General features: G+C 36.3%; 1 protein-coding gene across 8 annotated transcripts in view; it reads right to left on the reverse strand.

Moving 5' to 3' along the window:
* Window positions 1–498: 498 nt before the first annotated feature.
* Naam (Nicotinamide amidase) overlaps window positions 499–17,179 on the reverse strand; it is a 271,292-nt gene continuing 254,611 nt past the window's right edge. For all 8 annotated transcript variants that reach the window (XM_067770073.1, XM_067770280.1, XM_067770550.1 and 5 more), the window contains 5 exons: window positions 11,287–11,391; window positions 5,316–5,450; window positions 4,920–5,217; window positions 4,069–4,211; window positions 499–1,544 (listed from right to left, as the gene is read on the reverse strand). In XM_067770073.1, coding sequence (XP_067626174.1) covers window positions 1,425–1,544; window positions 4,069–4,211; window positions 4,920–5,217; window positions 5,316–5,450; window positions 11,287–11,391 — 801 coding nt within the window. In that variant the 3' untranslated portion in view covers window positions 499–1,424. The remainder of the gene's footprint in view (window positions 1,545–4,068; window positions 4,212–4,919; window positions 5,218–5,315; window positions 5,451–11,286; window positions 11,392–17,179) is intronic.

Here is a 17,179-nt window from a genome sequence, read left to right on the forward strand (position 1 = left end):
GTATTTGAAAAATAAAATTTTGTATGGAAAATCTTCAGTCCAAGGTGTGGAAATGAAAATATCTAGCATCAATATTGCGGGCCATTTTTTTCTCAACGGAATATCGGAAGGAATATCATAGACAGTAAAATTTTGCGTATGTGGTTTTCCTTGCGTGCAAAAATGTGCTCCAGAACAATTTTTTTGCACGGTTTTTGCAACAATTTTAAAAGTAGAAATTTATTTCACAGAAATAAAAACTTGCTCTTATAGAGTTTTTAATTACAAGCAAATTGGTGCTTGAATTGTCAAAATCGGTAGAGCCTATCGGCTGTTATTCAACTTTAAAAGAAAAAGGACGGCGATTATTAGGGATACAGTTTTTTTTTTTTTTTTGAACAATCGAAGACGAACATTTGTTTGTATTATCGATAGCTATCAAATAATACCTTTGTTGCTCAAAAATAAATTAAGACTTTTTCGGTGATACTTTCAGAAACTTTCACTCTATGCCTTTAAACATAACATTTATTTACATTGTTATTATTACATTGTTTTATTAAAATTATATAATTATGAAATGTACACACGCAGTGATGATAAAAGTACCAAAAAAAAATACAAAAAGTATTTAAAAACAGAATACAGACGTACATTCGAAAATACTTTGAATTCAAAAGCTTACATTTTGGTATTATTAAGCGCTGTTCGCAGATCAAAAGAAAACAAAATTTTTTCTTGAACATGAAAACAGCAGTAAGCACAAAATTTTGGAATTTCACGATGCATGGCAATTTATGCATGAATACCGCTTTCATAAAAATAAAACAAAATTTATGAAACTTTTTGATACCATTTCCCCCGCCACAGCCAAGCTCCACGATCCGCTACTGTGTAATTTCATTATCACTCTAAACACACTTTCATACATTAAAAATTAACAATTCATATTACTAAACCAACTAAAATGTGATGTTGAAATGTAAATAAATATTTTTTTAGTTATTTATCCAAGTGCTTTGTTTCTCCTGTCATTTGCAAGAGATTTGAACATTTTAACCAAAAAGAGGTTTTAAGTACAGGGTGAGCAATATTTCAAAATTCGTGGTTATAAGTTCAGCATTTGACTTTTTTGTGAGTATTCAAGCTTTTTAGAGTATATATGTAGCTAGTGTAAGTTTAAATAATAATTCTCTTATTTATTGTTAAAAACTAAATTAATACTAAATATGATTTCTAGTTAAGTGTCATGGAACTCGTTTGTAAAATTATGCGCTATGTTAACTCTTAGCAAAAGTAGGTATTAAGCGTTATTTTTTGTGCATGTCTTTAAAGCTGTCTTAAAAGCTTTTCCTAAGTATTTGATGTTCTAGTGCTCAGCAACTATTTGATTAATTTGTTTGCTTTAACTCGGCGGTAATTTTATTGTTAACTCTGCTCTCAATTCATTCGATTGAACGTATGCCATTGCGTTGTGATAGTGCTGAATCTGGATTTTTAAGTTCCATTGCCAATTTGTAGCCTAATTCTGGCCGTCGATCGCGTCCCTCTACCATGCCACGCACCTGAAAAGAAAAAAAAATCATGGACGTTTGTACTAAACTAAATAAATGCAGTTTGAAAAACGAAAAAAACCGCTTGTTAAGCACATATCTACACACATGTGCCTCAAAGGTTAAAAAAAACGTCGGTTATTCGAATTACGAAAAAAATTGTACCAAGCTCCACTGGTTACTTTTTTTGTACAGAGTAGTTTTAAAGAACCGGGTCCTCTTTAAGACCGGGTAATTTTAATAAGCGGATAGTTTTTCATATCCGGGTACTTTTTTAGAGCCTGATGCCCTTGCAGAACCGGTTACTTTTTCGAAGGGGGTACACTTTTTAGAATCGGGTACTTTTTTCAGATCAAAGTACTTTTAATGAATTGGGTAATTTTAGAGCCAGTAATTTTTTTCGGATCCAGATACTTTTTAGAAGCGGGTAGTTTTTCCGATCTGAGCAATTATTAAGAATCGGGTGCTGTTGTAGTACCGGGTACTTTTCCACAACCGGGTACTTTTAAAAACCACATACTAAAAACTTAATGATACCGGCCTAAAACGTCTTTTTTAGGCTTTTAAGATGTCGCTGCTTTTGTCCTTGAAAGCGGGTTAAAAGATTTTGTTCTGTGAAACGAAAAAATGAAAAAAAAAAAATTTCTAACAAAAATGTACTCAAATGTTTTAAAAAAATTAGTTTCACTTAATCGTCTCACAATGGTTCCAACATGGAGCTGCCATAATTCCGAGAAGCTGATCAAATGGCTGAACAATGATTTCGAAATCGTTCCGAAAAGACCAAAAATATCCCAATACGATATAAAGTTATTCCAAAAATATCCCGGTTCGGCGGCCACCGTGGCGTGATGGTAGCGTGCTCCGGCTACCACACCGTATGCCCTGGGTTCACACACCGGACAAATCAACATCAAAATTTTGGAAATAAAGTTTTTCAATTAGAAGAAAATTTTTCTAAGCGGGGTCGCCCCTCGCCAGTGTTTGGCAAGCGCTCCGAGTGTATTTCTGTCATGAAAAGCTCTCAGTGAAAACTTATCTGCATTGCAGATGCCGTTCGGAGTCGGCATAAAACATGTAGGTCCCGTCCGACCAATTTGTAGGGAAAATCAAGAGGAGGACGACGCAAAGTTCGGCCTAAAATCTCTTCGGAGGTTATCGCGCCTTACATTTATTTTGTTTTTAAAAATATCCCGAATTGATCGTGAAAAGATTCCGAAATTGTTCCAAAACTATGTTGCTGTTGTTGTTGTAGCGATAAGGTTGCTCCCCGAAGGCTTTGGGGAGTGTTATCGATGTGATCGTCCTTTGCCGGATACAGATCCGGTAACCTCCGGTACCACAGCACCATTAAGGTGCTAGCCCGACCATCTCGGGAACGATTTATGTGGCCACATTAAACCTTCAGGCCATCCCCTCCCTCCCCACCACCAAGTTCCATGAGGAGCTTAGGGTCGCCAAAGCCTCGTCTGTTAGTGAAACAGGATTCGCCGCGGATAGGTGAGGTTGACAATTGGGTTTGGAGAAGCTATATATTGCGCTGGCAACCTGAAGGGTTGCGCTACACAGCCCCTTGAATCTGGTATTTTAGTCGCCTCTTACGACAGGCATACCTACCGCGGGTATATTCTGACCCACTAACCGCTGGGGTATTCCAAAACTATCATCCCTGGTGCTGGCCATGAATTCAGAGGAAACTTAATTCAAAAACTACTACCAACTTAGCTGCTAAAAAAATCTTTGTCTCTGTTGTATTTTATTTTATTTTTTTAAACTGTGTAAAAGAAAACTTAAAACCAGCAGATAGGCAGATAACCAAGGACACGGGTACCCCATCTGTGTATCAGAAAATTTATTCCAAAAACACCTCTGAGAAATGATAGATGCTGAGTAAAAAATCCCTCTTCACCAAAGCATCGAATTTCAGGGCGGTCTGTTACACCTTTTGTCGACCCAGTCTAGAGTGCTACTATAATGAACATGTCAGTGGATCGCTGTCGGCACGAGCTCTTCACCACTGGTGTCCACCTGTACAGTCTATCGTTTGTATTCTCGAATCATACCGATACACTTCACTTGGCTTAAAATTTCTGGCTCAATTCCGTTCAAATAGGGTGGAAGTTGGTAGATCATCTTCTTTCGACACATATTCACAACATTTAGTATATTTTAAAACAGTTTGATGATATCTGATCCCTTTCTTCCTTGAGTAAAAATATCACCTTAGCCTCCATTCAACCCATTGGGTTCACAGTGAGATTTAAACATCAAGCGTTATTTGTAACATTCGTTTCGAAGGGTCGATTTACAAACCTAGTAATGTCCTAGGCGATCAACTCACAGGAAGCATAAAGGCTCCAGCATGAATGCACCCTAATGCGCGATAAAGAGTTTCCTTTGAATGAGATATTTGATTTAGCTTCTCATGATCAGCTTTATCAAATCATTCTTTACTTTGCAAAGTAACGTAAGTGGCCATCATAGTCTATTTTCGTATTTTTTGTCACTTAAAATTTTATTAAATTTTTTTTCTTACCTCATTTGAGTTAACAATCACACCATGATTGCTAATGACTTTCTCTTTAGTGTGCTCGATGTCATGGAAATCGGTGCCGCGGCAGCAGTCATCGATCAAAATAGTGCGATATCCAACGGATAGAGCATCGGCAGCAGTTGCGCCTGTGAAGTGATTTTGGAAAAGTATATGTGCTTAATTCAGCATTTCGAAAACTGGTTTTGGCAATAAAACAAAATTTTTCGTCAGTGTTTACTATGCTACTTCAAGAGTTGGCAAATCGTGTGATTTTCTTTTAGACTGTTTCTTTTTAGTCGCAGCGACTTTTATATTTGCCTGCGACTAAACAGTGCTAGAAGCGCATGATAATTATCAATCACGCTTATTTATAATTGTAACTACAGACTCAGTCACACCTTTTATCACAATATGACTATGATTACAATAAATCTGTCACTGTAACGACATTAACGGCTCCAACAATGGCAATCGCAGCTTTCTGTGATAAATTAACCAATAAACCTGTATATACCACAGTATCTACAATAAGCTGTAAACTGACAGCCACTTTGATTAACTACCGAAGTTTAGCTCCAAGCGAGGGATTTTGCATAACCGCCCTTGTAACAGTTTATTGCGACGTATAGTGCTAATTAGTCGCAGCATAAATCACAGGCTTATCTGGTCATTTATCACAACAAAATGTTGCTTTGGCGAGTGATTGTCGTAATTGAAGACGTAAGCACGATTGCAGTGACAGCAATTTTTTCTAAGCTGCGATTTATTGTGATATTTCAGTCAAAATCACAGGCACTGGAATATTTGCCAAAACTAGCAATTAAATATTTTTGTTATTTATAATCTTATCTTACCCACACACACATCATACGCCAGACCACACACATATATGTCTGTTGTGCCCTTCATTTTTAGCTGCGCATTCAAAGTTGTATCGGAAAGTTTCTTATTGTCCCAAAATACTGAATATGAATCAACTTCAGGATTTGTACCTTTATATATTTTGATACCGTTATCTACAACTTTCAAATCCTTATGCAATTCAGCACCCCATGAATCTTGTACACAATGACGCGGCCAGAGGCGTTGTTTCATTGGTGGCGGACCCGCAAAGATGACGGTATCAAAAACTTGCGCTGAATCAGCATCAATCTGACATGAGGAAGAGACAAGAATTTTAATGAATTTTTCTCTAGTAAAATTATGCTTCCTTAGATAACTGGCTACATAAGCATCTCTATTTTACTCACCGGCGATGTCTCATCCATTGGTCGCATTTTCACGTTATCAATAAATGAAACATGATCACTGGGATGCCAATCTAGCGAATAGAAAACCGCATCAAAGTCCACTGTATCCAGCAAATTATTGATGGGCTCCAAAATCTAAGTGAAAAAATTAAACAAATATTTAATATTTACCAATTGCAAGTGTTTGCGTGACAAAACTTGAATATGGGAACAGAATAATGCAAGCAAAAAGATAAAAATAATTAAAACACTGTCGCATAGCCAAGGCAACAAGTGTGAGAACGGAAGCAACTCGAATGGAATACTTCCGTTTCCACTTCAATACTAAAGTTGATGTCAAATAACATACCGAGAGCCATGCGACGTACTCACTACATCCGGTTGTTTTTGGTTTTTATCTAAGTTTTATGTATTAAAATACAAAGTACATACATATATACTCGTGCGCGTTTATGAAGACAACTTTGTGTCAACTTTGTACAGTGTAAAAATTTCATGGAAACACGCGCAAAGACTTAGTCTTAGGCGGAAGGCATTAATGTAAAAAATTAACGAAAAATTTTTTTTTTTTAAATAAGCTTTTATTAATGGTTAATAACATTTACTGAAAAGTAAATAAAATTAAAGAAAAAAAAACTTTTTTATTTTTTACTTTTTAGTTAATTTTATTAACCAATAATAAAAGCTTATTTTTAAAAAAGTTTTTTTTTCTTTAATTTTATTTTTTACTTTTTAGTTCGTTTTATTAACAAGTAATAAAAGCTTGTTCTTAGAAAAGCTTTTTTCTTAAATTTAATTTAAATATCTTTTTTTCTATTTTAGGTAGGGTAAAATATTGTTTAAATTAGTTATGTAATATTTACTTAGTTATTTGTAACGTTTCTCATCCTATCCATTTCTTTTAATGCATCAACATTACAAGGTTTCTTCGAAGTCAACTTTGAACAGTCAAATTCTTCGATTCGAGCGTTAACTAACTTAAAATCATATTTTATTGTGACTTTGCCTATGTCGCGTTCAGTTTACAACTACTCATTGCAGATCTCTGCTCTGTTTTAAAATAAAATTCCAACTTTCGCTTAGCTAAAATTCCATCGCCAGCAGGATAGCCTAGTGGTTAAGGCAACTTCAGTTTCACCGTGTGATTCACGGTTCGAATCTCAGTGAAACCTTTGATAACATTACAAAATTGCCTGATGATGATTACGTTTGCGGTTTTAGAAATGGTTCCATCGCAATATGCCAGTAAATATTCCTTTCTTTTCAGTTTCCCTTAGAAAACATATTAATTGAAATTCAATTATTATAAGCCGGTGTTAAGCTCATGAATTCTTAAATATAAGCAATAAAACAAAATCAAGTGCGCAGAAAATTATGCAACATTTAGCGATAACAGCCTAACTTCTAATTTCGTGTATACACAAACAAAGCGAAGTTGCCTGCGTTCTTGAGGACTTAGGCTTTTATGCCAAGGTGAGCACAAATCTTTACCGATAACTCTGTGATCGATTAATTTATCGAATTCTCCCAAAGTAATATTGCATTGTCATCGGAGTTATACATGCGTGCAAAATTTCAGCTCAATCGGACACCGGGAATTGCATTAAATTTAACTTGCAAGATTTGATTACAGACAACAGCCAAGTGTAACTAAATAAAGGCTTATAAAACAAGTAAGGAAGGTTAAGTTCGGGTGTAACCGAACATTACATACTCAGTTGAGAGCTGTGGAGACAAAGTAAGGGAAAATTACCATGTAGGAAAATGAACGGAGGGAAACCCTGGAATGTGTTTGTATGACATGTGTATCAAATGAAAGGCATTAAAGAGTATTTCATGAGGGAGTGGGCCATAGTTCTATAGGTGGATGCCATTTAGAGATATCGCCATAAAGGTGGATCAGGGTTGACTCTAGAATTTGTTTGCACGATATGGGTATCAAATGAAAGGTGTTAATGAGTATTTTAAAAGGGAGTAATCCTTAGTTCCATAGGTGGGCGCCTTTTCGAGATATCGCCATAAAGGTGGACCAGGGGTGACTCTAGAATGCGTTTGTACAATACGGGTATCACATGAAAGGTGTTAATGAGTATTTTAAAAGGGAGTGGGCCTTAGTTATATAGGTGGAAGCCGTTTCGAAATATGGGTATAAAATTAAAGGTATTAATGAGAGTTTTAAAAGGGAGTGGTGGTAGTTGTATATGTGAAGGCGTTTTCCAGATATCGACCAAAATGTGGACCAGGGTGACCCAGAACATCATCTGTTGGATACCGCTAATTTATTTATATATGTAATACCTGCCAAGATTTCAAGGGTTTTTTATTTCGCCCTGCAGAACTTTTTCATTTTCTTCTACTTAATATGGTAGGTGTCACTCCATTTTACAAAGTTTTTTCTAAAGTTATATTTCGCGTCAATAAACCAATCCAATTACCGTGTTTCATCCCTTTTTTCGTATTTGGTATAGAATTATGGCATTTTTTTCATTTTTCGTAATTTTGGATATCGAAAAAGTGGGCGTGGTCATAGTCGGATTTCGCCATTTTTTATACCAATACAATGTGAGTTCAGATAAGTATGTGAACTGAGTTTAGTAAAGATAAAGATTTTTGCTCAAATTATCGTCTTAACGGCCATGCAGAAGGACAGGCGGACGACTGTGTATAAAAACTGGGCGTGGCTTCAACCGATTTCGCCTATTTTCACAGAAAACAGTTAGCGTCATAAAATCTATGCCCCTACCAAATTTCAAAAAGACTGGTAAATTTGTATTCGACTTATGGCATTAAAAGTATTCTAGACAAATTAAATGAAAAAGGGCGGAGCCACGCCCATTTTGAAATTTTCTTTTATATTGTTGCACCATATCATTACTGGGGTTGAATGTTGACATAATTTACTTATATACTGTAAAGATATTACATTTTTTGTTAAAATTTTACTTTAAAAAATTTTTTTTAAAAGTGAGCGTGGTCCTTCTCCGATTTTGCTAATTTTTATTAAGCGTACATATAGTAATAGGAGTAACGTTCCTGCCAAATTTCATCATGATATCTTCAACGACTGCAAAATTACAGCTTGCAAATTTTTTAAATTACCTTCTTTTAAAAGTGGGCGGTGCCACGCCCATTGCCCAAAATTTTACTAATTTTCTATTCTGCGTCATAAGTTCAACTCACCTACCAAGTTTCATCGCTATATCCGTCTTTGGTTATGAATTATCGCACTTTTCGTTGTCCGATATCGTTCATTTTAAATAGCGATCTGAGATGAGTGCTCAGGAACCTACATACCAAATTTCATCAAGATACGTCAAAATTTACTCAAGTTATCGTGTTAACGGACGGACGGACGGACGGACATGGCTCAATCAAATTTTTTTTCGATCCTGATGATTTTGATATATGGAAGTCTATATCTATCTCGATTCCTTTATACATGTACAACCAACCGTTATCCAATCAAACTTAATATACTCTGTGAGCTCTGCTCAACTGAGTATAAAAAATAAAAACCCCATATTCTTATAGGCCCGCCAGACGTTTCTTAGGCGTAAATTTATTTGGCTGCACTTGGAAAGTAGTGGTCCTTTACCACCTGGTACCTCGATTTTCATTCCTTTTCCACTAAATATTGGTCTTTCTCTTCTGCCTTTTCCCCTTTTCTATCCCCCCCACCCCTCTCTTTCTGTATTCCTACATTTACCCTCCCTCAGCCCTTCCTTCTTCTGATTTTTTAAATTTCAGTTTTTGACCTATTTCTATACTTCCCCCTGCAATTCTCTATTCTCATACCGCTACTTCTTTTTCGTATCTACTTCCTTCTCCTCTGTCTTTATCTCTTTCCATTTATTTTCTTCTTCGTGTTCTCATACATCTATTCTCCCTATTCTCGTCTCTATTCTTATTTTGATATTTCTTCCTCTGCTTATTTGTTTTCCTCGACATTTTACCTTCCTATTTCCTTTCCCAATCGTATTTTTCTTCATCGCTTTCTACACATTCCTGTTCCCATGCTATTCATATCAAAATTCCTTGTGTTATTTTGATTCGTATTCCTATTTCTATTATTCGATTCTCTAACACTTTGACTCTTTACCTACCTTTTTTTCCTTCTGTCTACCTTCTTTTGCCCTGCCTATCTCTTCTCCTCTATTTCACTTTCTTGTTATCATCGCTCTTCTTTTACTTAATTTTTCTTACCTTCTTTGGTTTTCATTCTACTTCCCTTCCTGTGATTACTCGTCTTTGGCCTCCATACCTCTTTTAATTTTCATTTCTATTTTTATATCAATTTGTATTCCTTTTCTTTGCGTTTTCATTTTCCCAATCTTCATTCTTTCCATTTCCAAATGTTGGAGAATAGTTTGGAAATGATGTTGAGAGCTATGTATAACTTACCCAATGGCTGGAGAAATGGAAAGTTTTGTTGTATATCAACTTGAAAATTAAACATGTTTCAATGGTTGAAGAATATTTTGTGAATGATGCACGACATTAACTTAAGAAATATTAATTCTCAAAGGCTGGAGAATATTTGGAAATAGAAGCTAGATATCAATTTGTGAACTATAAATATCTCAAAGGTCTTAGAACAATTAGAAAGCGATGTTGTAGATTAACGCAAAAACTATAGATTTCCCAAAGGCTGGAGAATAATTGGAATATGATTTGGAGATCCACTTGTGACCTATAAATTTCTCAAAACTTGTAAATGTTTGGAAAATTGTGTTGGAGATCAATTTAAGAACTATAAATTACTAAAAGGTTGAATCATAATTAGAAAATGATGTTGGAGATCAACTTGAGAACGTAACATGTTTCAAAGGCTGAAGGATATTTTTTGTATAATGTTGCAGATTAGCTTGGGAAATATAAATTTCTTAAAGGTTGTACAATATTTGGAAATATAAGTTGGATATTAATTTGCGAACTATAAATTTTTCAAAGCTCTGAGAATAATTAAAAAATGATGTTCGAGAATAACTTGAGAACTATAGGTTTCTCAAAGGTTGGAGAATAATTGAAATATGATGTTGGAATAGATTTTTGAAATACTATCTATTTAGACTAGTTCTCTAAGCTGTCTATCTGTTTTAACTAGTTCTTTAAGCAGATTATTTTTGTTATTAATATAGGATTGTTGTTTATATTTAAATAAGTAAAGACTTCTGAGCAATTTTGATTTGTTTAAATTTCTAACTTTTTTATTTAACTCAACGAACTTTCAAACGGCACCAAATTATCTGTAGCTCGCCTTGAACGTTAGCAGACAGGCTATCAACTATTGTGCACTTTTTCGCCTTCGCCTTTGCCTTTACCCTTACCTTTATTTTTTTGTATTTTTTAATAGTTCTTTAGCTCTAGCGACCTAAAATTTTCTTATTATTTTCACCCAGCAAATTCTTTTTTTTTTTTTTTTCTTCATTGTTTAGTCTATTTCACTATCTTCGCTGTTTTATTTTTTTGGCCACTACACTGACTTCTATATTTTTTTATCACAGCAATCTTAAGACGCGGCCACCGTGGTGTGGTGGTAGCGTGCTCCGCCTACCACACCGAATGCTCTGGGTTCGCACCCCGGACAAAGTAACATCAAAATTTTAGAAATAAGGTTTTTCAATTGAAGAAAATTTTTCTAAGCGGGGTCGCCCCTCGGCAGTGTTTGGCAAACACTCCGAGTGTATTTGTGCCATGAAAAGCTCTCAGTGAAAACTCATCTGCCTCGCAGATGCCGTTCGGAGTCGGCATAAAACAAGTAGGTCCCGTCCGGCCAATTTGTAGGAAAACTTAAAAAGGATCAAGACGCAAATTGGAAGAGAAGGTCGGCCTAAAATCTCTTCGGAGGTTATCGCGCCTTACATAAAATTTTTTTTTTATCTTAAGATGCGACATAGTACATATCCTTCTTACTTACTTACTTACTTATTACGTGTTAGTATAACAAACATTACGCTTTACAAGCACTCACCTCGTGTCCTTTTTGCTGTGCACTGCAATTACTTATATCCAAGGATCCACTTATGAAATCATTTTGTACGTCAACAATGAGGAAAGCATTCACCGGTCGTACAATCTGTGCCCGATGTTGATATTGTTGTTGTTGTTGTTGGTTTTTTGTTGATTATTATGCATGTGGCAGTAGTGAAGTTTACATGCAAGGAATAAAAAAAAACAAGAAAAAAGGAGAGTAAAATTAATGTGCAAAAATTTTCGGAGTACTTCATTATTTCGGAATGATGGTGAGACCAGCCATACAAAATAAAGGCGCTAAATATATATTTAATGTAATAGCTCCGCACAGTAAGCTTCGATTTGATAGCCGTGTTTTTGCAGGTTTAGACTTAGCGTCTTTTTTTAACGGTTTTATTTAGCCTGACTCTGTGTAGCGGCCGGCCGGCCGTTGCTGACGCATTTTGTAAATAAAATTTAACTAACTTCCCGATAAGCTACAAGCTTGAAACTTGGAATATAGTTCAGAACCCGATGGCAATGCAATTATAAGAAAAAAACTGCGATAGGTGGAGCATGGAACGAAACATTTCAAAAAATCGTATTTGTGGTCCGATATGGCTCATATTAGGAACACATAATACATACATAAATAGAAAGCTACCTATGGATAAAATCGCCACCAGGTGGCGCAAGGATAGAGATATTCAAAAGAACCGTATTTGTGCTCCGATTAGGCTCATATTTGAACACATATTAGATACACTCCAGTATAAGTAACATCAAAATATTTTGTAGTTCGAGGTGGGACAAGACTACATACGTGGCGCTGAGTCGAGTAAAGTCTTTGGAAGGATTATGTATTGAACTTAGATTATAACAAATTGTCAGGAATGCACTAAATAGAATAAAAGATAATAGGCTATTAAATAAAGACTAAATCTAAGTAACTTTCTGATATCCTTGGACTTGCAACTTTGAACTTTTCGTTTAGCTAGAAACTTCAAACCTTGTACTTAGCTCAGCGGACCGAGACAATGCATTAAATAGGAAAAATATTCTGCTAGATGGCACACGGATCAAGAAAATTAAAAAATTTGCCATCAGCTTTCAAGTAGTATACCGGTAAGCTATCGACAATACTTATAATAAAAGGTGTTTTTAGTTAAACTCAACGGTATTAATATACCACAAAGCGACGAAACAAAATACCTTGGTATGCATTTCGACAGAAAATTTACCTGGAGGACCTACATATTCAACAAAAGAAAAACCCTTGGTATCAAACTAAGAAATCTGTATTGGCTTCTGAACCGAAATTCACAATTATCAGTTGATAACAAAGTCCTGCTTTACTCAGCAATCATAAAACCCATTTGGACATATGGAATACAACTGTGGGGAACTGCAGCAAACTCAAACATAGAAATTCTCCAAAGATTCCAATCGAAAGCCCTTATAATGATCGTAAACGCACACTATTATGTGAATAACAACCAGCTACACCGGGATCTAAAGGTTCCAGCTATAGCTGAAGAAATCAAAAAGTATGCTACTTCATACAACACGAGGCTTCTAACTCACCCCAACCCATTCATTCTAGCCCTGTCAGCAAGACCAACTAGTTTCACGCGCCTGAAAGGAAAGTCAACCACGGATCTTCAATACTGATGAATTCGTAAGAAAACTGGATGCACTAGTGAGAGCAATCCATCCATGCCCACCAAGTTTATTAAGTTTTATTAATAATGAATTATTTAAAAAAAAAAAACACAAAATTTTCAGACGTATTCTATGTAAACAGTTGGCAAAATTTGCTACGTCTCACACGATAGAGAGCATCGAAAGAGTGCAAAAATAGAAGGAAAAATACCGCTAGGTACCCGCACGGATCGAAATAATTATACAACTTTCTAAACTTTAATGTTTTCAACAGGATAAGGGTTGCAGGCGTAACCAATTTCGGCATTGTGTCATCTTCAGGGCTCATTTTTGTACGAACGTTTTCGTGTTTAGTTCCTAAGTATCTCTTTGAACGGAACAGTTCGTTTAGATACAATTTCTGTGCATAGCAGTTAGTCAGTTCGTGTGTTACCGGTGAACGCACTCGTCACGTGGATTTTTGGTTTATGGTGATTCGTTCGCAGGTAGAAGTCAATAATTCTAATTTGTTTTTTCAGGATGTTGATTTCGTGTATTTGTTCTTACGCAAGGTACCTGTGTTTTGTTTTTAATCGTCTTGCAATATGAGATGTTCGAATTTTTGTATTCCTTTCTTTTAAGTTTTATTGAAAATGGAAAATATTTATTATTTTTGAATTTGTGCGCAGGTTCTTAGACATCAGAAGATAGATGCTACTGATTATGCGGATAAATTAGTAAAGCTTTCTGTCAAGTTGCTAAGATTGAAGTATTATAAATAATGTCTTGGCAATGACAGCAAATTTGGAAACTGTGGGCTGCAGTAAGAACCGATTGCGCAGGCTCTGTGTTTGGTTCCTGTGACCTTGATGTTGAGTCTACGGCTACTAAGAGAGTCTCGGAGGACTTACCCCTTGCCAGGGTATGCTCCTTGTCGATGGTGTGAGGGATGTTCTGAACTTCATAGCGCCCGACTATGTATCTGAGCCGTTTAAGGACTGACATCTACGCCGATTCGCCTCATAGGAGGTCGGCAGGATGTCGCTGACCAAGAACGTCCAACCCACTAATCCGGGGTGCTATGCCGACCATGCCTATTGGATGATTTGCAGCCAAGAGATAAATTCAGATAAATCCGATGCCGGGGCACCTAGGAAGATATTGATGGCCGTGCCATAGTAAGGTGCCCACGGTTCTCTTCCCCATATTAAATATTGGACAGCTAAGCCCGACTTGTCGGGCAGGTGGTCGTACTACCAAGATGAACGACTCGATATCGTATATTAATAAGGAGGATGGTAGAGGGAGAACGGAGTCACAAGTAAAGGAAGATAGAACCGCAATAAGCGTAGCGTTGAACCCGGGGATTAGTGAAGAGTCAACGAACTCTGTGGAGGAAAAGCATATAAATCCAAACGGAGAAGTAGAGTGAAGAAGGGTATGGAGTAGAGGAAGTAAGAGAGCTCTCTCGCAGTAGAAGTAGTACTCAACCAAACAGAGCCGTAAAGTACCGCTTGGTACATTGGTGTGAAGATGATGGCGTACAAAAACATCTCGAGCTTGCGGTGTATAGAGGAATAGGTCCAAACCTCCAAAAGCAAAGCACAAACGCGCGGTTGGAGGTAATGGATACCCACAATACCAAAATTTTAAGTATGGCTACCATGCGCGATGAAGTCCGACGATACGCTGCGACTTCTGCAGAGTAAAAACCCGACAAACCCTGAGTATATCGACACAGTATTGAATGGTACTTACTGCATTTCGGCCTACGGATTTAATGCTGACCACATCATCTAAGTAAACAAGCAGGCAGAGGTTATATTGTTCACGCAGATTTGCAAAATATTCTGGGGCACATCCTAACACGCTAGAAGCGGACGAAGTTTACCTAGAAAGCCTTGAAAAAAAGGAGAGGTGGAGGACGCGGACGTCTGGACGAAAGTTTTACAGAGAGACAAACAGTTAAATGGTGCTGCCAATAGCACAAAGCAACATCCAACACAGTATAAGAGACGAAGTTTGATAAAAATTGTTACTGTTTTTTTTGTATGCTGTTGTATGTGTGTATGTTTATGCGGGTATGTGAGCATGTACATGTACCAACATAAATACTTATAACAAGAACCATCAACAACCGGATATTACTTGAACACCTTTTCTTTTTTCACAAATTTGTAATTTCTGTACACAAATGGCATTGCCAAATACGAATTCATACTACATACTCACTAATATTTGCATTAGCAGGCAAATACATCCCGGTGAGAAATTAAAATCGAATAAAATAATTTTAAAAAATGTTTAAGTCAAACGGTTTTATTTAACACAATTGTACTTACATTAAGTAATAATAATACCAAAAGCTAGAAAATAATTAGGTAGTTCCCAGGTACTACATAGTCATCACACTCCTCATCAATCTAGGGCGTTGATCAGACAATTGAATAAAAGCGTTGGGCGCGTGAAATTTCTAAAAATGTGAGGCGTAGCATAACCTGATTAAGGTTCAGTTGGTCTTACTTATGACTATCAATAGAAAACCGGACCACAAATACGATTTTTTTGAATATCTCGATCCTTGCGCCACCTAGCGGCGAGTTTTCATATGTCGCTTTCTATTCAGGTAGGTATTATATGTTCCAGATATTAACCAAATCGGACCAGAAATAAGATCTTTTTAAATATTTCGATCCATGCGCCACCTAGCGGAGTTTTTGTCTTATAATTGCATTGTCATAGGGTTCTGAACTATATTCCAAGTTTCAAGCCACACAGAGTCAATCTAAATAAAACCGTTTTATAATAAAACATAATGAACGGCTACTACGGCTAGGATTATAGTTTTAAAACTATGGAGCTTTCAGAGAAAATTCAACGGATTCAATTTTGTAATGACAAGTTAATCTTTCTTCGATTTATAACACCCGAATCGTGGTCAATACTTGGATTTTCAAAACTTTCATAATTATTAAATTTTTTTGTTATAACCACACTTAGAAATAATTGAGTTTGAACGCCTTCCATCGTCCATTTTCGTATGATTTTTGACTTACCTCATGCAAAACTTCTAAATTTTCATCTCTTAAATGTGGGCGGTGTCACTCCCATTTGGCAAAATTTTACAAAATTTGTGCTTTGCGTCACAAAATCAGTTCAGTTAACTTATTATACGTTTTGTTAATGAACTACATATACTATTTTTTAAATTTTTAGAAATTGTCGATATCACCCGTTCTCACTAACAATATATGCAAGTCCGTGTATCATCTCAATAAAGATCTCTCCATTTTTGCTGAACTTTTCTTCTTAACGGACGAACGTACAGATGGACGGACGAGCGCAATTTGAATATTTTTCGACGGTGATCACATGTTCAAGAACAGCTGGGTATAAAAGCTATTATACCCAGCTATTATATAAGCTGAACGAATTGCAACACACATTTTGTGAATCTGTTACTTATACTTTGATGTAATTTTAACCTAAACCGTTCGGATTCGTTTTTCACTAGTGCAAGGCCTACTACTCGATTTTCATAGTATACCTGGTATCGATATACTTTTCTTAGCGGGAAGTGGACAAGCGTACTATTCGAAAAATGTTATATATGATGAGATTAGCTGGAACCTTGTTTTTTGCCAATTCACTGTAACGAAAATGGAATTTATGGCTAGAAAGCAAAAGAAGGGGAGAAGATAAATTGGCAAAGGGAGCGGGATGGGGCAATGACAGTGTTAGAGAAACGCAACAGCAGAAGTGCACGTAGGGGAAAAGGAAACGAATAGGGATGGGAAAAAAAGAAGGACGAACAGCGTGCGAGAGGGAAAGTGGTAGAGCAAGATAGAGAGAATGAAGCCGAAAAATAAGTTAGGCTCTTACCAACTGTTACACCTAACTGTTATAATAACACTCCCTATCTGCGATGCATCTCATCGTAGTGAAAGACAACCTGGATCGGCTTTGGGCCGATATATCAGATCTGGGCTTTGGGCACGTTACATTTACTTGCATTATTTTTCGGAGATGTTTAGATGCTTTTAAATTTCACGATATGAAAAGACCGAAATTTGTTTTCGTTTATATTTATGTTTTACAATTTACATAAGGCTTGGTTTCGCCAAAAAGCGGTACCGGTATATTACGACCGCTAATGTGCGGCCGATATACCCAGCGTTTTCAGCGGCTCAGTTTTGTTAGAAACTAGGAACACTTACGGCAGACGACCTGCACAATTAAATTATTCAGTTTTGCATGTTTTTTTTTAGTTT

This window comes from Eurosta solidaginis, chromosome 1 (assembly GCF_040869045.1).
Source record: "Eurosta solidaginis isolate ZX-2024a chromosome 1, ASM4086904v1, whole genome shotgun sequence".
Classification (NCBI taxonomy): Eukaryota; Metazoa; Arthropoda; class Insecta; order Diptera; family Tephritidae; genus Eurosta; species Eurosta solidaginis.